The 22,910-nt window shown below is 42.5% G+C and overlaps 1 protein-coding gene across 3 annotated transcripts in view; it reads left to right on the top strand.

The window, feature by feature from the left end:
* Nucleotides 1–22,910, top strand: part of Ppp1r21 (protein phosphatase 1 regulatory subunit 21) — a 68,775-nt gene that overhangs the window by 31,613 nt on the left and 14,252 nt on the right. For all 3 annotated transcript variants that reach the window (XM_031355429.1, XM_031355428.1, XM_031355427.1), the window contains exons 10-17: nucleotides 3,228–3,329; nucleotides 3,416–3,504; nucleotides 6,726–6,862; nucleotides 10,121–10,213; nucleotides 13,321–13,448; nucleotides 16,761–16,913; nucleotides 19,339–19,431; nucleotides 21,532–21,774. In XM_031355429.1, coding sequence (XP_031211289.1) covers nucleotides 3,228–3,329; nucleotides 3,416–3,504; nucleotides 6,726–6,862; nucleotides 10,121–10,213; nucleotides 13,321–13,448; nucleotides 16,761–16,913; nucleotides 19,339–19,431; nucleotides 21,532–21,774 — 1,038 coding nt within the window. The remainder of the gene's footprint in view (nucleotides 1–3,227; nucleotides 3,330–3,415; nucleotides 3,505–6,725; nucleotides 6,863–10,120; nucleotides 10,214–13,320; nucleotides 13,449–16,760; nucleotides 16,914–19,338; nucleotides 19,432–21,531; nucleotides 21,775–22,910) is intronic.

The following is a 22,910-nucleotide window of genomic DNA, read 5'->3' as shown; positions in this document are numbered from 1 at the left end:
GTTGGGGGGGGGGGTGATTTGCTGGCATGTTTCTGTACTGTGTGAGTTGCTGTGAATCTGTCATTGGGCCAGGCAGCCACTGCACTCTGCCTACTCGCTTTCCTTCTGCTGAGGCTTCTAGTGGGACAGGGTGTAGCCAGTTGAGTATGGCGGCTCTCAGGGTCGGTGCAGCTGAACTGAGGTTAGAAGATATTTGCTTGCTACTTTCCTCAGTCCCTGCGCTTTCTTTTGCCCAAAAGATTTTGCCCATCTACCCAGGTAATTCTAAAAAGGATATAAGGACGTCTGCAAGAGTTTATTTAACTAAAAAAGCTAAAATGCTAATGAGTATATCGAGTTTGTCTGACTGGACAGTAAGATACCCTGGACTAGTTTCAAACAGCAGACATTGGCTATCCTGGTTTTTTGGTCAGCTGACTAGGGAGTCCATGGCTCCCAACTTCCCTACACTGAAGGCTGCACTGGCTAGGGGATTTACCTCAAGAGGCTGAAATTTATGTATTCATAAGCCTGGTAAATTAGTGCTAGAGAGAGGCTTGAAGCCTATTCCTCATGTGTCCTTCTCTAGAGGGCATTTGATATTCTCATGACATAACACCTAACATCCCTTAGAGAGTTTGCTTCAAAAGACATGGAAGCCATAGTCTTTTGGGACCCTTGTCTAGTCCCATTGGCACTCCTGTTGTGATTTTGGTCACACTGACTAACCCCGAAACAGTATGAGTGGGAAATGTTTAAAGGCAAGAAAGAATACATGGATATCACTGAAGCCAGCTCACACACAAGGGAAGTAAAGGATCTTGCTGCAGGCTTTGCGGGCCTGACATGTGACCTGTGATCAGCCATGCTTTCCTACTTTGTGGAACTCGTGTGTGTGTGTGTGTGTGTGTGTGTGTGTGTGTGTGTGTGTGTTTGTGCCCCTAGTGTAATACTTCTAGGGCTTGGATATACTCATGTCTGCAGAAACCCCAAATGCCTACTAATTTAGCAAAGACCTGGACTCTGAAGACGGACTGCTTGGATTCTCACTCTAGCTCTGTCATGTTGGGTCAACCTGGGAGCTTTACTTAAATCCCTCTGTGTTGGTTTCCTTTTCTTTAAAATGGGAGCGGGGCATGCCCATTTCATAGATCCATATGAGGTAAATGAAGTACTAAGTGGCTGGCATGTCGTGAGCACTGAGTAGAAGTTAGCTATTACATCCTTGTGTCTCAGCACTGCTTGGCTTTCAGCAATTTTCATCCCACAAGTCTACTGAAGCTCATAAAAATAACTTCTGTAATTTGAAATTGTGCAGAACACCTCATTATTTTGAAGAATTCATGCATTTCTCAGTATTTCATCTTCTGTTGTTTAGCCTGTGAAAGGCCCTCTGATTTTCCTAGAAAGTCTATAATATTGAAGGTTTAGAAACCTTTTGCTAAAAGATGGCCAAAATGTGTAAACTCATTTCTAGAGTTGTGAAGTAGCAGAGAACTCATACTTTACAGATGTGGGCAGTGGGCTCCAGAGTGCTTGAGCAGTTCAGGACAGCACTACTGTACAGTTCCCATGGGTCACCTGAGTATTGTACAAGACAAGACAGTAGTACATGTCTATAAGCAGGAGCTCAAACGTATCTAGATGACTGAGACATTTAGTAATTGAAACCCCTTTGTTTCTAAATTGTTTAAAATATAGTTGGATCCCTCCCTCCCCATGTCGGGATTTAACCTAGAGCCTCACAAATGCTAAGCATACACTATATGCTACTAGGTTGTGTTTGCATACTGATATCAGTGATGATAATAAACTTATCTTGATTTCAGTCCTAGCATTTGTTTTATTATTATTATTTTTTTTATTAGATGTTTTCTTTATTTACAATATCTCCTTTCCCAGGTTCCCCTCCAAAAGAAAAAAGAAAAAGAAAATAAAATAAGAAAAAAAAATTAAAAAAAAAAAAAACCAAAAACTAAAACTAAAACAATCCCTTGTTCCCTCTCCCCTTCCCCTGCTCACCACCCCACCCTCTCCCACTTCCTGGCCCTGGCATTCCCCTACACTGGGACATAGAACCTTCACAGGGCCAAGGTCCTCTCTTCCCATTGATGACCAACTTGGCCATCCTCTGCTATACATATGCTGCTGGAGCCATGAGTCCCACCATGTGTACTCTTTGGTTGGAGTTTAGTCCCTAGGAGCTCTGAGGGTACTAGTTAGTTCATATTCTTGTTCATGCTAAGGGGCTGCAAACCCTTCAGCTCCTTGGGTCCTTTCTCTAGCTCCTTCATTGGGGACCCTGTACTCAGTCCAGTCCTGGCATTTGTTAACCTTGAGTAGTGTATAGAGTAAAATGAAAAGCTGCCAGGTGGGCTTGTTTTGAATATTGAGGACTATAACACAGAGTCCATTCATCCCTTTTATTTTTCTTACCGGGGTCCCTGCTGAGCAGCCTGGTGCTCAGTGTTGTGCCAGAAAAATGTTAGTGACCCCCCAAAACACACCTAGGAGCCAATCTAATGCAACCCACATCAGGGTCTTTATTCTATTTGAGCTAGCTCGCCCCTTCGCCCCAGTGTACCACCGTCACGCAGGACAGTTTTGGTGGTGGGGAGCCCCGAATGCCTATCCAGGCAAGGCTTTATAGTAAGCAGCAAGCAGGGAGTACGTGTGCAAGCATCTAATTGGGAAGCTCCTGTGGCCTCTAACATAATTGGCTGGTGCTGGGAGTCAGATCATAAACTTAACTTCTGCTTCCCTCTGCGTTGGTGGTCGTTAGGCAAGGGGTGGGCTTGTAACCTGGGGATGCAGGCTTGTTGGGGGAATAACCTGGAGACACTGGTCTTATTGAGGGTGTAACCTGGAAACTCTGCTCTTGTTGGAGATTAGCCTAGAGACTAAGCTCAGGGAGGCAGCTTGGAAAATAATGCTAGATACCAGCCTGTTAGTCTACCTGAGTTCAGACTTAGGTCGGCTTCTCTAAAATGGAGTCTGAACTTAAAAGCTTTGGCATCTCAGGGCTGCTGGCCCTCTGTGCTCTGCTGTGTCTCCTGTTTCTTCAAATGCTTGATTGTTCATCCTGTTATCTCTCTCCAGCTTCCTTGATTTGGATTGGGATGATGGCCATGGAATATTATCTGGGGCTTTAGAGGGGCTTTCCTGAAGTGAGTTAACACACTTCCAGGCTACCTTCTGCATGCCGATGCTTATCTTCCAGTATTCAAGTACTTCTCTCTTTCTTTCAGTTCTCCCAGTACCTTCATGAAAACGCATCGTATGTCCGCCCCCTTGAGGAAGGAATGCTGCATTTATTTGAGAGCATTACAGAGGATACTGTGACTGTCCTGGTAATTTCCCTCCTTGTTTTATGACAGAAAATGGGAGCCTTTATTGGCCAGTAACACTTTAACTGTGAAATTACTTTTTTATCCAGGAGACAACTGTGAAATTGAAAATGTTTTCAGATCATCTAACTTCCTATGTACGCTTCCTGAGGAAGATCCTTCCTTATCAGTTAAAAAGGTATTCATTCCCCTTAGAGGCCAGGGAACTTGGGAAGCTGCAGGTGGGACCTGACTTGCCCTGGAGTTCATAAACTAGTAAGAGGGCATTTTGCATCTGCCTGGATCTTTTGCTTCAAGTTTGAGTAGTCAGTCAGTCAGCTGTGGTTCTCAGCTGCCTTCTAGTCTGCTGACTGTTAACACCAAATAAAGTCAGAAGAAGTGGTTTCAATAATTGGGGATGGCATATTTTTTGAAAGAAAAATTTTGGCTTTGAGTTTTTATTATTCCTTTGTTGTTAATGTCTAGATGGGAGCTAGAATATTTAATATCTGCATTTGAATCTTAATCGTTAGGTATTTTTGAAATGCTATCTTTTTATTGTTATTATTTTTGGCTTATTTAAATTATAAAGTAAAATCTTTATCTGCTCTGGTCTTTTAATATTCTACTATAAATATTCAATAACCTTTAATATCTATGTTAAATTTCTAGAAAGATATCAAAATGTACTGGAAATTTGATATAATTGCTTGTAACTTTTAATACCTTTTTGTTGGTTTGTTTTGAGACAAGATCTCATTATGTAGTCTTGACTGGCTAAAGCTTGCAATGTAGACTAGCCTGACCATGAATTTATAGAAATCCACCTGCCTCAGCTTTCTGAATGGTGGGATTAATGTGTACACCAGGCCCACCTGCCAACTTTTAATATTTTGATATTTGATCTAAAACTACAAAGCCTCTGTTTCACCTAAACCTTTATTTTTTTTTTAAATTAAGGAATAATACAACAGAACAAAAAAAGTCTTGAAATATAAAATATTACAAAATTAGAAACTATATAGGTTAATTATTGTTATTTTAAAGGTAGAGTTTTATTTTTAGGAATTAATACATTTGATGTGACATCTTATTTCTGAATTCTAAGCTTTCCAGGTATTTGGGTAAGCAAATGCTAAGGTTTGTGCATATGAGAAGACTTAAACAATCTAAGACAGGGGCTGGAGAGATGGCTCAGCAGGTAAGAGCACTTGGCTGCTCTTCCAGAGGTCCCGAGTTCAATTTCCAGCAACCACATGGTGGCTCACAGCCATCTATAATAGATTTGATTCCCTCTTTTTGATATGTGTAAAAACAGAACACTCATATATATAAAATATGTGAATAAATTAATCTTAAAAAAATACTTTAAAACACAATAGACATTACTGGTGTGGCTTGTTTGAGAAGACTGCATTTCAGAAGCATTGCAAAGCCAGCCTGGCAGTCCCACCCTGAGTCCCACCGTGTGGGAAATGGGCAGGGGGATTATAAGTTCTAGGTCACTGCGCAGCATAGTGAAGACCTTGTCTCAGAAGTATTTGTTATTTTACATGGTTATACATTTTATGATCTCTCTCTCTGGCTATGTATTTTATATCTATCTATCTATCTATCTATCTATCTATCATCTATCTATCATCTATCTATCATCTATCTAGCTGTCTGTCTGTCTGTCTGTCTGTCTGTCTGTCTGTCTCTCTGTCTAAGGCAGTTTTACTCAGTAGCCTTCGCCAGCCTGGATTTCACTGTATTGTACAGACCAGAGACCTCACAGAGACCTGCCTGCCTCTGCCTCTGCTGGGATTAAAGGTGTGCCCATCTGGCTCTTTATGATTTTACTCTAAAGCACTTGCTAACTTCTCTCTCTCTCTTGATGGCAAATGCCCTTACCTGCTGCGCTATCTTGCTGGCCCAACTCTTTTTAAATAACCACTTTGGGAGCAGAATTGAGTAAAGCAGATGCCAAGGGAACAGGAAGGGAGGAGATGGAACCATGTCTCCATGTTAACTTTTCTAGGTTTTGTTGCTTTCTTTTGAGGGTGGGAAACAGAGTTTGGCTTCATGGCCCAGGCTGCCCCAAAGCTCACCTTCCTGTCCCTGATGGCGGGACTGCAGGCACACACCGTGCTTTTCATGGTTTCTAGTTTTGAGTGAACCTTTTTACTTGATTACTACACATTGTAAAATAAACATTCTTAAGAATCCACATTTAAAGAACTTTATAGTTAAAGTACCTACTTAACGTTGAAAAATAGTAAAATATATTTTTGATAATATTAGGGACATTTAATTGTGAGCCTATAGTAGCAGCAATGCCAGTTTTTGTTTAATTAATTCTCTTTGGGAATTCAGTTAAATGAAATGTCTTCTATAAATAATTTAAGGTTTTCCCCTAACAAAGGTTCTATGTATTTATTACTGAACTAACCAACTCACTTACATAGAGCAGAAAAAAAAAGCAAGGCAGACCCCCATGTTCCCATGCCCATTCTCCAGATGTGGGAATGCCCAGCTCTGCTGCTGTGTTGATTACCACCATGGTTCACAGAGCAGTTGTGCCCCTGGTGTCACCTTCTCTTGTTTTGTCTTACACTGTTTTATTACCAGTTTTCATCCAAATCCATAGGGAAATAGGACAGTGCTGCTTTTGTTTCTTGGAACTGTTTGGCTCTCAAAGTCCTGTGAGAGGTCATGGTGAGAAACCAAGTGACACATGTCCATTTTAAGACTGTCTGTCGTACAGTCCAAAGGTGGCTCAGTAGATAAGGACTTCTGTTGCTTGGCTGTTGAGATTCACATGCTGGAAGGAGAGAACCCACTCCTGCAGATGGCCCTACTGCCATATTCATGCTATGGAATGTGTGTTCACATAAATAACTTTTTCAAAAAATAATTTTAATAATTAACAGTACATTACTTTCATTCTGGAGATATGGCTCCATGATTAGGAGCACCTTGTGTTCTAGAGCACCTGGGTGTAGGTTCTGGCTTCTGCACGGTAGCTCACAGCCACCATAGGGCCACCATAGGGCCACCATAGGGCCAGTTCCAGGCCTGATTAACCTGCTCTGGCCTCCTCATGAGCCAGACACACAAATGGTACACAGATACATGCAGGCAAAGCATTTAGAAAAATAAAAATTATGTATGTGTCTATCTGTCTGTCTGTCTGTCTATCTATTTACCTATCTAAACATTTAGACAAAAATTATTTTTATAAATGAAAAAGGAAGCCAGGCATAGTGGTACATACTTATAATCCAGAGGCAGAGTCAATCAAATCTCTGAGTTTGAGGCCAGCCTGGTCTACAGAGCAAGTTCCATGATATCCAGTGCTACACAGAGTAACCCTGTCTCAGAAAGACAAGAAAAGAAAGTCATCAAGGATGCTTATCTTTGAAACTCTGCTGTTCCTAGTTTAGAAGAAGAATGTGAATCTTCCCTTTGCACACCTGCATTAAGAGCCAGGAACCTGGAGCTGTCCCAGGACATGAAGAGGATGACTGCCATGTTTGAAAAGCTGCAGACATATGTCACTCTGCTGGCCTTGCCAAGTAAGTGAGACTATGGCCATGGCTCAGCTGGGGACTGCAGAGCACAGAGACTGGAGAGGGTGTAGCTTAGCTTAGAATGCGCAGGACAAGTAAGTGAGACTATGGCCATGGCTCAGCTGGAGACTGCAGAGCACACAAACTGGAGAGGGTGTAGCTTAGCTTAGGAGAATGGGCAGGACAAGTAAGTGAGACTATGGCCATGGCTCAGCTGGAGACTGCAGAGCACAGAGACTGGAGAGGGTGTAGCTTAGCTTAGGAGAATGGGCAGGACAGGTAAGTGAGACTATGGCCATGGCTCAGCTGGAGACTGCAGAGCACACAAACTGGAGAGGGTGTAGCTTAGCTTAGGAGAATGGGCAGGACAAGTAAGTGAGACTATGGCCATGGCTCAGCTGGGGACTGCAGAGCACAGAAACTGGAAAGGGTGTAGCTTAGCTTAGGAGAATGGGCAGGACAGGTGGTCTGGGGGCAGAAAACCCTGCATTCAGTGAGCTAGAGTTAGGGAATTAAAGGGTAAGTGGATTTGAGTGTTATGCTATGAGGTTAAGATAAACTATTGGTCATTAACCATGCATGAAATATGAATTCCCTTTCTCTCCTTTTTTTCTTAAGTGGAGAAAGGAGATCCATACTGTTCATAGGGTGAACATAAAAACCACTTCGCTAAGGAAGCCACAGGGGCATCGTGGCCGTTTGGCAGCAGCCACAGCACATGGGAGCTTTTCCAGCTCCAGAATAATAAATGGATCCATTGTATGTAATTGGGTGGGTTTGTTAGCTTTCATGTAATAAAGCTTACAAGACTGATGAAAAATGGAGAGCATATATCCACTTTCCATACCTTTTTATTGCAGAGTACTATTCCGTTGTTCAAATCTACCAAATAGAACATGTACATCCATCAAAAAATTGGGATTGTTTGACTACTAAGAACAATGATGCTTCATAGATTAACATACAAGCTTTTATGTAGGTTTACCCTTTCATTCTCTGGGTCTGGTGACACCCTTCTAGGTATCTAAGAGCAGACCTGCTATATCAGATGGTGACTGTATGAACTGTCTGAGGAGTTACCAAGACCATTTTCCTCCTGCCAGCAATGGTCGAGAGTTAAATTTTTCCATGTCCGCACTGACAGCTGTTACCGGACTTTGGTCTTGGCCATCCTGTGGTTCTGAAGTGACTCTCTCTTTTTTTTTTTTTAAAGATTTATTTATTTATTTATTTATTTATTTATTTATTATATGTAAGTACACTGTAGCTGACTTCAGACACTCCAGAAGAGGGCATCAGATCTTGTTACAGGTGGTTGTGAGCCACCATGTGGTTGCTGGGATTTGAACTCAGGACCTTTGGAAGAGCAGTCAGTGCTCTTTAACCGCTGAGCCATCTCTCCAGCCCCTGAAGTGACTCTTGCTTGTGGTTTGACTTGCCCTTGGCCATCCTGTGGTTCTGAAGTGACTCTTGGTTGTGGTTTGATGCCTTCCCTGTCGTTCAGCTTGCCAGATGCATGCATGTTTCTTTCTTCAGTGAAACATCTGTTTGGACCTCTTCTTTGTTTTAAGTTGGGTTCAGTTGTTTGCCTTCTTAGTGTTGAGTTATAACAGTCCTTATATATTCCACAGCCAAGTCCCTTGTTGGATATGTGATCCACTGAATTTTCTTCTGCTGTGAGGTTTGTTTAGTCACTTTGTCTGAAACATGCTTTAAAACACAGATATCTTCAAGGGTGATGAAACTCATTTATTCGTTTAACTGTTATTTCTTTCTGTTGGGGAGGGGTCCTGCTTTTTTCATATGTAAAAACCCCTTATCAAGTCCAAATTTATGAGGACATGCTTTCTTCTAAGAGCTTCACAATTTTTATTGTTACACTTAGGTCTTTGATCCATTTTGAGTTAGTTTGGGTGTGTGGTACAAGGTGAAGTTCTGGCTCCTTCTTTTCATGTGGCCGCTCAGCATCCCGGTCCATTTGTTGACAGGACAGTTCTTTGTGGCAAATGGTCCTGCACCTTCACTGAAAGTCACGTATGAGTTTACTCCTGGACTTCCAGTATTGTTCCTGAATCTATGTGTCTCCTGTTTTGACGACTGGTGCTTTGTAGTAAGTTTTGAGATGAGGAAGTGTGAGCCCTCCTCCTTTCTTCTTTTTCAAGAGTGTTTGGTTGGCTCAAGGATCCATTCTTAGGATTGCAGCATCAGCTTGTGGGTTTCTGTAATGTAGGTTTCTCGTTTGAGGTACTTTGTTATAGTAGCCCCAGGCAGTGTACTGAGAGCATTGCTTCTTAGGTCTTTTGATCCATGAACATGGTGTTTCTCTAAGCAGTGTAGTTTTTGGAGCCTAGGACTTACTCCTGCTGCTGCTCATGGGCCTCAGCCTTGGGCGTGCACAGTCATGATGATAGTGAGTGCTTTGATAGACTTTTCAGCCTCTCCTTCCCTAATTAGAGCCTGGATTAAGTTCTTCTGATTGCTGGAAAAGCTCTGGGCTTTTCTGAAGGCTTTGGGGCCTGTATCACTTACAAGATGATTGCACTAAATACAGGCTTCTTTAGAGTTAACATATATAACTAGCTGGTAGAATTTTTGAGGTTAGTGTTCATGATTTGTGACTGCCAGAGGACTGTGCCTTTTCACTTTGGTAACTTACCTACAGTCTGGTTCAGTGAAGTGGCCAGTTTCTTCTGTGCTTTCACCACAGTTTATTGAGTGAGAGCCATAGGCTTGAGAACTTCTTCAGGTATCCCAGGTGAGATAATTTCCTTGTTGCTTTTTTCTAGAGTTCAATCTCAGAGCCACAGTTGAAGTGTTGGGGACAGTTAGTTGTATCTCAGGTCTTTTTGGCTTGCCAGGGGTGACGAGGGCCATGGCATTTCCAGCAGCACTTGGTCAAGGTAGAGCCTCATCTCAGAGGTGGGAGAGTAGATGAAGGAAGGGGCCCCTCCCCACTTCTTGGCCATACCTGATCAGAACTTAACCTCCTCAGCCAGTGGCTGGGAGAAAGAGGAGAAATCCAGCCATATCTCGGAGACAGGAGAGGGACGCCTTTGTGCTGGGCTGTGTCTTGGGAGTGGAATTTCTGTTGCACTAAGCTAGTGGGGGAGAAATGTGGTTTACTTATGCTATTCCTTCTGAGTTGTTATTGATTTTGTCTGTTTATTGTGTGTGAGTTCAGTGTTGTATGTGTATGTCCATGTGTGCATACACTGTCAGCTTCTCAGGGAAATGCTCAGGGACTTGTGACTGGTTTTTTTCTAGGTACAGAGCCAGATGGACTCCTTCGAACAAACTACACTTCCGTCTTAAGAAATGTTGGTGCTGCTCTGCGTGGATTTCATGATGTCATGAAAGGTGAGCCTTGAACCAGAACCCGAGTCTGTGAAAACCTTCATTTTTGAGATCTGCCTACATTTTGCTTAAACAAACACTCTAAGGGTTACAGACCCAGAAAAAGGCTCAGCAGCATTTGGCTTATTTGGAAATGTACAGCTACAGCCTTCTGCTCTTCTATCTGCATTGCTTCTGAAAGTAAACACAGCACCAAAGAGAAGACCTTTGCACAGTGCTTCACAAGGAGCACACCATGCTGATTTAGCATGGGACTGTGGACTGGACCACACCAGACGTGCTATCTAGTGGCACTCAGCAAAATTTGTTATACTTGTTAGAACTCAAGCATGCAGGAATTAAGGAAATCAAACTTAGTGTCTCTAGAAACAGTATCCTAGTGCCCCCTTATCCTGAGAATATTTATTTGTCTTTTTAAGGCAGCCTTACTATGTAATCTTGGCTACTTAGAACTCTCTAGGTAGTTCAAGCTCGTGATCCTCCTGCCTTTGCTCTGGAATGCTGGGGTTGCAGGTGTGCACCTTGCCCAGCATTTCACTGACGTCCTTTTTATTGTTGCTCAGTGCTAGGAATTGAACTCAGGACCCTAAATGTGGTACATAAGTGTTCTACACTGAGCTATATTCCAAGCTCATATTTTGGTACTTAAAATGCCTGTTTTAAATCTGGTCTCTTTGAGCATAACATTTAAGAAATAAAAATCTCAGGTGTAGTGGCACACACCTTTAGTTCCATTATTGAGAGGTAGACACAGGAGGATCTCTGAGTTCTAGGCCAGCCTGGCCTACATAGGTAGCCCATATGTCAATAAATAAATAAGTAAATGACTGAATAATAAATAAATGTCCGTCTTAAGGGCCTGTCCAATTTTCATTTGGTTCTGTGCTTTTAAAAGCAGTTGGCTGCTGGGGAGTGGTGGCCCACAACTAATTCCTGCACTCAGGGGACAAGCTCAGGATGTATCTCTGTGTTCAATTCCAGCCTGGTCTACAGAATTAGTTCCAGGACAGCCAGAGCTATGCAGAACTTGCCCCCCTTGCAGCCCCGAAAAGAATGTAATTGGCCAAGGGGTTGAAGGATGTCTTTAAGGTTCTTCTCATGTTTCTTGAGTGATTTTAGTAATAATCAGTTTGTAGCTTCTAGATGTCCTGTCCCCTTCCCACTTTCCCTTCTGAACCTGTGGGGAGGATGGAGCTGTTTGAAGGACTGCATAAGTAGCTTAAGGTCCTGGATGGTTCACCACACTGTTGATAACGATTATTTTACAGGAAATATTTTTTTTTGATGTATAAGTATTTTTGTATAAGGTGTAGGAGGGATATAATTGGTATCCCCCTCAAGATTGGCATGATATAATGATATTCTTTCTTTATAATGATATTCTAATTCATCAGTTACATCCTAAGGAGCCTAAAATGCTTTAAAGGTATTAACCCACTTTAGTCTGCGCTTTCTCTGAAGGCAAGATGCTGCGGACTTGTCCAGGACAGAGCGTGTCCTTCTCTTGCTTGGAGGCCATGGAGAGCTGGGCTCCTAGGCCTTGTGTTGCCGCTGCTGTTTCTTCTCTTTTTTATTTACTTCTCTTTTTCAGTTTAGTGAGGAAATAATGGGTTTCATTATGACATTTTCAAGCTTGTTTCTACTCTTGAAAATGATTATAACAAAAGAAGAGAAAGGTGGGAAACAGGCAGGATCCAGGGAAGTGATTATGGGGTCTCGTTGCTAGGTTTCAGCCTGTCTGCTTGCCTACCCCGGAAGTCTGTTGTGTAATGAAAATGCAGAGTGTATTAACTGGCATTAACAGAAATATGTCTCCATTGTTGAGGTGCTTCATTTGCTTTATTTGGTCAGGGTCTTATCCTATAGCCTAGGCTCGTTTCAAAGTAGCCTCAGTCTCCTGAGTATGGAATTACAGGCCTGCACCACAGTGCCTGGCAGAATCTTGGTTTTTGAGATTCAAACCCTTCTACTTTGCCCTGAACAATTGCTCTAATTTGGATGTAGGGAGGATGTCCAGGTGAGGTGGTTGGTGGGTTTTTAGTGTAAAAGGAAAGCTGGGAGTTATCAAAATGTGTGCTTTATGTGGGATTGAATTGAAACTGAGGGCTGAGCCAGGTGGTGGTGGCGCATGCCTTTAATCCCAGCACTTGGGAGGCAGAGGCAGGCGAATTTCTGAGTTCAAGGCCAGCCTGATCTGCAGAGTGAGTTCCAGGACAGCCAGGGCTACAGAGGAACCCTGTCTCGAAAAACCAAAAAAGAGAAAAAAAAAAGAAAAAAAAAAAAAAAAAAAGAAACTGAGGGCTGCACATAGCTCAGTGGATAAAAGTGTTTGTTACCAGGATTGAGCACCTGAGCTTGATTCCTAGAACCCACCTGGTATAGGAGAGAACTGAGAACTACTGATTTCCATATACATGCTGTAGCATTTGTGATCTGTTTATTTAAACAAATATGGAACATAATAGTCATGTGCCAGCCTGTTGGTTCTTTATAGTGACAACTATAATTGTAACACCATGATGTAAAGATGAACATTCTAGCTCAGAGGTTAGAGCACTTGCCAAAACACATGGGGCCCTGGTTTTGATTCTTGCTTCTGAGAGAAAAGCAGAACAAAACAAAAAATAACTTAAAGTAAGAAGGAAAACTGGCTGAGAGATATAGAAAGTCTCTGTAACTTTTCTCTGTCCAGAGAGAAAAGGGACTTGAGATGGTTCAGTGGTTAAGAGCTCTTGATGCTTACTCATTAGGAACAAGGTTGCAATCCAAGAACCCTCATCAGATGGCTCATAAATGCTTGTAACTCCAGCTTCAAGGACTCCAGTACCCTTTTCTGGCCTCTTTGGGCACCTGTGCATGCATATATGTGCATATACTCACAGAGACGTGTGCATACACACACACACACACACACACACACACACACACACACACACACACTCCTATTCACTTTGTGATCAGCTGATGCAGCACAGTCTTGATTCTTGAGGACATTGTTTTCAGATGCACTTAATAAATCTTGAAGGCTAGCTGTGAGAATCAATCAGGCTGGCTAGCTGCATGCGGCTTGTATGTGGATAGAAATGTTTTCATTTCATCATTTCTTATAGATATTTCCAAACACTATAGTCAGAAGGCTTCCATAGAGCATGAACTTCCAACAGCAACACAGAAGCTGGTGACGACTAATGACTGCATCTTGTCCTCAGCAGTGGCATTAACAAATGGAGCGGGCAAGGTGAGTGTGCTCTAGCTTATCCCAACTTAAAGCTAGCTCTCTACGCGTGCTCCTTTGAAAACTGTTGGGAAAATTGATATATGAAAGGACCGTGGACTCTAAGGCCTGCGTGTTTGTGTGTGTGTGTGTGTGTGTAACTGGGAGGAAGAGGAGGAGTCTAGGGACTGACCCAGGATCCTGTGCGTGGCAGGCAGACCCTCTGACACTGTGCTGTATCCTCCAACCTTTACTGTTTTTTAAAGCAGTGTCTTACTTTTCTTTGCCATTGCCCAGCACCTTTCTCCCACTTTCTTCACTGAACCACCTATTGACTATCTGAAACACTGTGGCAGTGACTGTTGAGCACTGTGGTGAATGAGTAGGTCGCTCACTGGTTTTCAAAACCAAAGTAGTTTTCAATGTTTTTATTTCATATACAAAACAATGGGTTTTGATATTTTACATATCTGTCATTGTACTTTGTTATATTCTACCCCCATGGCCTTCTCATCCCCTTTCCCACCCCTTCCCACTGGTCTCTTCCCTCCTTCTAAACAGTTCTCTTCTGGCTCAAATGTCACACACAAATATTCATGCGCAAACACACACATACATCTGTAGCCCATGTTTTTTTGAGTAATATATTATTACTCATTTATAATACAGCAACATCTTTGCCATTATTTCTATTTGCTGTGGCTCCAGCCAAAGAGGTAAGAGGACAGCTTGTGGGAGTTAGTCTTTCCTTCCGCCCTGTGGACCATGCAGATGGGACTCAGCTTGGCAGCAAAGGCAGTCACCATCTTCCCAGCTCTAAAGTGCTGACTTTGTTGGACAGAGCCTGTACTAATTAGTTTCCTTATCTGTGACCAAATGCCTTTCAAGAAACAATTAAAGGGAGAAGAGATTTAGTTTTTCATTATTGCTTTTACTTTGGAGATTTTTAATATAATTAAATCATTTCTCTTTCCCCTTTCTTCCCTCTAAACCCTCCCATATACCACTCTTGGCTATCTTTCAAGTTCATGATCTCATTTTTCAGTGTTACATGAGCGTGTGTGCACATGCATACACACACACACACACACACACACACACACACACACGCACACTCCTAAGTAGTACCTGCTAATAAAATATAGAGAAGAAAAGACCAATTATGAGATACCGATAGAGTGATTTATTTAGTGCTGTACTTAAAGCCCTGCCTGCCCTGCCTATTTTCTAAGCATGACTTCACTGGCTAGCCAGAACAGAGTGACCTTGAGGAGCAGCCGGAACAATGGGTTGTTGCCCTTAACAACCTGCTGACAACCATACACACCAGTAAAAACTGCCCTACTTTCTGGTGTCAGAGCACACACTGAGAATGGAAACTGGAGCTGGGACTGAAGCCTTCCAGGAGCTCTCCTGGCTTCAGTCCACTGGTGGCATCTTCTCTCCTCCATTTTCATCAGTGTCGGAGTGTTTATTCCAAAAAAGATTCCCACAGCACTTAGCCTATGGTACTTGTATGTATGTGTTCAGGGTGACCATTTGGTCTTGGATAACTAGCTGGTGTGCTCTTCCCTGGGGACTCTCGGCATCCCTTAGTTGCCTGTGGTTCTCTGTGTAGGCTTGGGGCCTCAGGTCTTCTCCCTGTGCACTTTGGAATGTTTATGGTTGTATTTGGCTTATCCTTTGAGGTGATAGATCTGCGCTGGTGGGGAAAGCAAGTGGGACTGGTGATATTGCATTTGCAGGCAGGAAGTAGAGAGACCTGTAGGAACTAGAAGCGCCATCCTACAGTGTCCTGCATTCTCTAGCAAGACCCCACAACCTCCCAAAAATATCACAGATGCCACAAAATGTTCACTCACATGGGTCATATGGTACCTAACACTGAGTTTTACTTGGTGCTGTAAAAGACTGATAAAAAGTAAAACGTGTAGACTACTGGAGTGTGGTTGCTTAGTTTCGAGCAATATTTACCAAGATCGAACACTCACAAACACCGACTCTTGTTTACAAGATAGAACACCAGCTAGTGTATTGTAGAACTCCTTTTTTTTTTTTTAAAGTTATTTGTTTTTATTTATATGAGTACACTGTTACTGTCTTCAGACACACCAGAAGAGTGCATCAGATTCCATTACAGATGGTATGAGCCACCATGTGGTTGCTGGGAATTGAACTCAGGACCTCTGGAAGAGCAGTCAGTGTTCTTAACCGCTGAGCCATCTCTTGAGCCAGCAGAACTTCTCTTTTGTAGCTAGGACATTTAGCCAGTCATTTTCTTTATTTTTTCAGTCCATGTAGCACTGTAGAATTCAAAATCATAGCTCAGCAAAATTGCCATTGTGGATCTTTGTAGCAGTTATATAGATTGAACAAATGCTAAGTCTGCCAGTGATGAGAATCTACAGAGTTTGTAGTCTTGTTTTCTGTTCTGTTTATAATTAATAAGTTAAGATTGTACAGAACTAAGTTTAGGTAGAGATTATGAATTTAAGAGACTTATGTCGTATCTATTCTGTTGGAATATGATATATTCAAAGTTAACATTAAAAAACCCAAATGTAGGTACTTTATGATCATTACAGAAGTTATAGTTTGTGAGAAACACCTATAGCTAAGCATGCCACATGCCTTTAATCCTAGGCAGGTAGATCTCTTGTGAGTTCAAGGCTAGCCTGGTCTACGTGGTGAGTTCTAAGCTAGCCAGAGCTACATATTGAGCTCAAAAAAGCATGTCAGTTAGTTACCTACAGACTAATTCTGCATCAGTCTTGGCCTTGAGGAGGGACAGAAACTGTAAAGAGCAGGGTGTGTCAGAAGTCTTATGTTTACATGGGCTTCTTCTTATTACACATTGTGAAGGTCTCAAGTAAGTGCAGGCTTTGGGGCAGGTGTTGAAATTTCATTTCATTCAAGTTGCTCTCAGAGCTTGTAGTTCAATTGCTGTAGTAAACACTATGGAAATATATGAAAGGCAGCATTGAAATGGGGCCTGCTTACAGTTTCAGAAGGTGAGTCCATGAGGCATGGCAGGGAACTTGGTGGTAGGCAGGCAGGTGTGGAGCTGGAGCAATAGGTGAGAATGCACATCTGAAAGTTGTAGGTAACAGAGACTGGGCCTGGCATGGGCTTTTGAAACCTCAAAGCCCACCCCCTAGTGACACTGTTTCTCCAACAAGTCCACACATTCTCTAACAGGGCCACACCTCCTAATCCTTCCCAAACAGTTCCACTAACTGAGAATCAAACTTTCAAACATGAGTCTATGGGGCCCAGTCTCATTCAAACCACTGCAGAGCTGTTGGAAACAATGTTTTCATGTCATGCTGTGTTTAGATTGCATCTTTCTTCAGCAACAACATGGATTACTTCATTGCTTCACTGAGCTATGGGCCCAAGACAGCCAGTGGATTCATTAGTCCCCTTTCAGCTGAATGCATGCTACAGTACAAGAAGAAAGCTGCTGCCTATATGAAGTCTTTGAGAAAGGTTTGTGGGATGCTGCTAACAGTCATTTATGTACTTACTTTACCCTTTTTGGTCTTGTGTTGGGGTGGTCAACTAGAGTATACATGTCTTTTTCTGTTTTTTTGTTTGTTGTTTGTTTTGGGACATTGCATTTACAGACTTTCAATCAGCAATTCTCTTTGGGAGTATCAGTCCTAAAGATGTCAGTTAGACAACTCTAAGGCACCACGTAGCCTTATATATGGCCAGGGATGCCCTTTAGAAAAGAGATGGCATGGAGAACTATAAAGCATGCAAACTTGCTTAAACATTCAACTTGTCTGTAGTCTATACCTGTGCCTGAAAGAGGCTTACAAGGCTGTGACTCTCAGTGTTCTTCAATCTAAAGAGGCTTAAATGAATCATGGACCATCCATATTGTAAAACTATGCAGCGTTCAAACAGGGATACAGTGGGCACCATATGCAGAGTGACAGACAGATCCCTAAAATATTCTGAATGCAAAGAACAAACTGTACAGTGAAACCTAGGTTTAAGAAAATAACAACAAGGCCAGGCAGTGGTGGTGCACACCTTTAATCCCAGCACTTGGGAGGAAGAGGCAGGTGGATTTCTGAGTTCGAGGCTAGCTTGGTCTACAGAGTGAGTTCCAGGGACAGCCAAGGCTACACAGAGAAACCCTGTCTCAAAAAACAAAAAACAAAAAACAACAACAACAAAAAGAAAATAACAACAAAGAATTCTGCACAGCATGCATAGAGTTATAGAGGTGCTTGTAAGTGTGCCAAGGGTCCAGACATACATATTAAGCTGGTAATTATGATTACCCCTGAACTGAAGCTGAAATTAGGGCTAGTTCACCTGGAATGTTCTACTTTAAGAATGTTTATATGTGTTTTGTAGTTGAAACTCTAAAACACAAACTATACTCTCTGTAGCACTGCATACAAGGGTGAAAGCCAGGCAACAGCCTACACAGCCGCCAGCAGTGGAATTGTTAAAGCCTTACTGATTCACAGAATGAGGTACTAGAGAGATAGTAGAATAATGGCCACCAGGGGAGGAGAGTGCACATGCCTCCAATCACTGGAACAGTTTATATCCTACCTGTATGGTATATGGATGAAATATGTATACACAGTGCATCAGGAGGGTAAACTTCTAAAAGAGTCTATTCAAACAGGACATACATTTTGGTCTTATAGTCTCTGTGTGCACATGAGCATATGTGTATAGTCAGGTTTTTGCATGTAGACAATATGGGAGAGTCACGTAAGTGGTAAGATTGGGCATAAAGCAATGTACTGCTGCATTATGTGATCATCATGGATTCTTACTATAGTTAGACAAAAGTACAAATATGTTTCATTTTTTTCTACTTCTGCAACTTAAAGTGCTCCAGACTACATTTCATGACTGTCACCTGTTCACACATAAGCTTAGTGTTCACCTGGCTCAGAGAGTAGTTCTCATTGTTTTAATGTGCATGTCTCTGCTTTTCATGGTTACCTTTGTTCTGTTTAAGTCTTTTTAAAAATAAATATTCCTAACTAGAATTGAAAGAGTTCCCTATATATTAAGAATTTTAAAGAATATTTATAATTTATTTATTCACAGTTTCTTACATTTATGCGGTATGTCTAGGTCATATCCATCCCAATACCTCCTGGATAGTATATATTAAGAATTTTAATTGTGTTTATGTAGAAAATATTCTCTACTATTTTGGTGTAGTTTTGTTTTTAGAGTAGAACTTTTTAATTGTATTTATTTTGAGTGGGTAGGAGCAGTACGAAGGAACCATGTATGTATATAGAACCTTGAGGACAACTTGAAGGTGTCCTCTCTCCACCACAGGGGTCCCTTGGCTGGAACTCAGGTTGTCAGGCCTGACAGCAAGCCCTCACCTACCAAGACAGTCAACATTCTACAAGTTTTATGTTATTTACCATGCAACAGATCTTTTCCTGTTTCTCATTTTTTTGTCTCTCTTTTTCTCCCCTCCCCGCTCTGCCCAGTAGATCTTTTTCTTCTGTGGTTATCATTCTCAGTCAAGGCCCCTTTCTCAAGGTTATAGAAACATAAGTTGTGCTTTCTTCAAATGGTTTTCCTCGTCTAACTTTTATCTCTGATCTGTGATGACTATTATGAGAGAGAAGCACGTTACTCTCTCTCTCTGTCAGGCCTTCCTTTCCTCACTGAGATGGATGTAGTGTTTGAAACACAGCAGAGGCCCATGGGCCCTGTCTGCTCTGCGTTTTGGCACAAGCACATAGAGTTTGAGCTGGAGAGGTGTACAGTTGCCATGACAAGTGTCTTTTGTTTTCCTTTGACTCGTAATAAAGGCAATCATCTATGTTGACAGCCATCTTGGTTTATGAACACTCCATTTGGTGTTCTTATTTCATGTGTAGGACCTTTAATGACTAAAGTGCTTTCTTCCCAGCCCCTCGCAGAGTCTGTGCCTTATGGGGAAGCTGTGGCCAACCGCCGGGTTCTTCTTAGCTCTACAGAGAGTCGGGAAGGCCTTGCACAGCAGGTATGGCACTGGGAACATAGAATTTGGTAAAAAAGCAGAGATGTTCAATCCTGTTGGAGGTTTAAAGATAGATGGAACAATAAGGAGCACAGACAGCTGGCTCAGTAGTCAGGTCTCCATCTGTGGCATGAAAGACTGACACCTAGGGCTTTTTGCCTTAGTTGATGTCATAGTTGGTGCTCAGTGGATGTCAGAATACTGAGGCAGGGAAAGGGAGAGGGGAGGGGCTCATCAGGTTATTTTCTTTTATATGAGTAGAACTTTTCCTTGGCTGGTCAGTTGAATTGAGAGCAGTAGATGGTATGGAAGGCACTATTTCTTTTAGAAATTGGTATAAACTGATCAATTTAGATTTTGTCAGATATTTATTTAAATTACTTTAATGTCTGACTTATTTGTAATTTGGGGGAATTCTCCTTACAGGATTAGGAAATGGCATAGTCATTAAGAACACTGGCTGCTTTTCCATAGTACTACCCTGGTTCACACTGGCTGCTTTCCATAGTACTACCCTGGTTCACACTGGCTGCTTTCCATAGTACTACCCTGGTTCACACTGGCTGCTTTCCATAGTACTACCCTGGTTCACACTGGCTGCTTTCCATAGTACTACCCTGGTTCACACTGGCTGCTTTCCATAGTACTACCCTGGTTCACACTGGCTGCTTTCCATAGTCCTACCCTGGTTCACACTGGCTGCTTTCCATAGTCCTACCCTGGTTCACACTGGCTGCTTTCCATAGTACTACCCTGGTTCACACTGGCTGCTTTCCACAGTACTACCCTGGTTCATACTGGCTGCTTTCCAGAGGACACTGGTCTGATTCCCAGCTCCCATGTGGCAGGGGGATCTGATGCCCTCTTCTCGCCTCTGTGGGCACCTGATATGGATGCTGGGAACCTAAATCAGGTACTGTGTAAGAACTGCCAGTGCTGTTAACTACTGAGCCATCTCTCCAACCCCCCCAAATTACTTTAAAAAGATTAAAAGTATAACATACAGAAAAGTATCCAGCTCAGTAATGCATGCCACAGTTTTTACAAGTAACCTCACTACTGTAGCCAGGACCTAAAGTTCTAGAGTATGTGTTGGCGGTGTGGTGTGGAGGGGAGTGCTTCACTCTATAGGTATGCCTCAGGAAGCCTTCCATAGGTCCCCTGGAATTGTGGGTGCCTCTTGTCTTATATTCTCACACCACAGACTGGCTTTGTTTCTTTTCTTTTTTCTTTTTTTAAATTCATTTTTGTAGATTGGTTTTGTTTGTTGGCCAACATGGAGCCTATACAAATGCAGTTACACTGTGTAGTGTGCATATGCTTTCTCAGGCCTGACCTGCATTCATCACTTATGAGAGAAAGCTCACATGTTCCCCAAACACCCGCCTTTGTGCTTGATTCTTTAGTTTTAGCACAGTGAGAGGGTGTGTCTCCTTACTGCCTGGTGACAAGCAGGGCTTGCGTGTCTGTGGTATATTCTAGTGCTTCTGACTCTTTGTTTTCATTTTTGCTGGTTTTTTTCTGCTTTGGTGTCTTTTTCATTTATTTTAGGAAGTATACATAAGACTTGAGTATCACTGAAACACATGTCTGTCCATGAAGAATTCTTCATATGTCCTATGGAACATGTCTGTGTTGGAATATTTTCATAGCCGTCTTCACCTTTGAGCTCCCTTTCCCTGCCTGTGTGCTGGCCCAGGGGGGCTAGAGGAAGCTGGAGCCATTGTTGTTCCTCAGGCAATGTCCACCTTTTTTTTTTTTTTCCAAGAGAGCTCTCTCATTGCTCTGGAACTCCTCACCATGTGGACCCACCACTCTTCACTGCCTGGAGCTAGGATTGTAAGTGTGCACTTCCAGTTTGTTAGCATAAGTTCTGAGCAACAAACTCAGATGCACACTTCCCTGGCTGAGCTGTCTTTCCCACAAAGTCGTTTGTGGATACAGCCTTTTAAATAGTTGGTTCAGTTTTTGAATTTAGGGTTGTTCCTTGGCATCCCTCTGGACAGTGTTCATCTGTGTTGTTTTTATGGCTCCTGTTCTGTGCAGTCTTTGCCCCCACTACATTTTATCTCTGTCATTCTCTAAACTCTGTTGCTTTTTAAGGTTCAGCAGAGTTTGGAAAAGATTTCTAAGCTGGAGCAGGAAAAAGAACATTGGATGTTAGAAGCACAGTTAGCCAAAATCAAGTTGGAGAAAGAAAACCAGCGGATTGCAGACAGGCTGAAGAGCACCGGCAGTGCCCAGCTGCTTGGGCTGGCCCAGGAGAATGCCACTGTGCCCATTGCTTCTAGCCAGGAAGAGGCTGCAGCAAAGGTCCTGACAGAGCCTGTGCAGAGCACCAGTCTGGTGAGTGTCTTCCTGTTTGCCCTCGAGGCAATTCATTTCATCGGCAATTGATAAAGACCCAGCCTACTCCATCCCTGTTCCTACAACAAAACAGCAGAAACCGGTGGCTTATGAACAGGAGGCTGGGAAGTCCAAAGAGCAGGTAGGTAGCTTTCAAAGGTGCACTTCCCGGTTCACCAGGGTGTACTTCCAGGTCGCTGTTGACTGCCTTTCCAGTCCGTGTTGTCACATGTATAAGTAGTGAATGAGCAGCCTGGGCCTCTGTTTTGTAAACATCCAGGAGGCCATCTCCCAAGAGCCCCTCCTCCTACTCTATCACATGTGAATTTAGAGAGACATAAACAAGCCCATCTAAATTACATATCAGTTTCTGTTGCTTTAAATAGAGGCAGCTTGTCTCTTTCAGAGAAAGCAACTCCACTACATTACATGAGATTTACCAGATGCCCACATGGCCAGCTACATTTCCCGAAGCTAGAGTAAGTCAAATCAAGGGGGATTCTGACTCTCTTTGAAAACAGCTCTGAGATGGATTTGTGTTTCCAAACAAGGACCAAATAACTAACTTTTTAGTTACCTTGTTTTTGGTCTTTTTATAATTTTCTATGTCCATTCCCTTTTTCTCTAAACTGAAGACTGAACCCAGGGCCTTGTATTTGCTAGGTGATTACTGTATTACTTTCAATCTCACAAATACTTAACTTTTCAACAATGATCACTAATGCTGCTTTAAAAGAATTTCATAGAATAGCCCAGAAAGCGCAAAGCCCAGAATGCGCGTGTAACAGAATTCTCAGGCTCGATCCTCTGTCAGGGGTCACTGGGCAGACGGTCTCACAGCATCATGTCCCTGCCTTCTTTTTAACTGCTGTAATTTAGAAGGTAAAGAAACATTCCTCGTTACCTTGAAGAATTCACAATTATTTTTATAAAGTTTTCTAGTTACAACACTCTGCTTGTTATTTTAAAAAAAGGAAAGGCAAGGGCCTGTGCAAGCTAAGCAGCTGAGGAAGCTGTGGCGCCTCTGGAAGATGCACTGCTCAGCTGCAGTTGGCTGGCACATCGAGGCCAGCACTGCCCTTGGTGTGTCTCAGGCTTGCCTGTGTCCAGTGCTGCACGTGCTTGTGTGGCGGGGC

Source organism: Mastomys coucha, unplaced genomic scaffold (genome assembly GCF_008632895.1).
Source record: "Mastomys coucha isolate ucsf_1 unplaced genomic scaffold, UCSF_Mcou_1 pScaffold6, whole genome shotgun sequence".
NCBI lineage: Eukaryota > Metazoa > Chordata > Mammalia > Rodentia > Muridae > Mastomys > Mastomys coucha.
The sequence above is the reverse complement of the archived record's forward strand: the minus strand, read 5'-3'. Positions and strand labels throughout refer to the sequence as shown.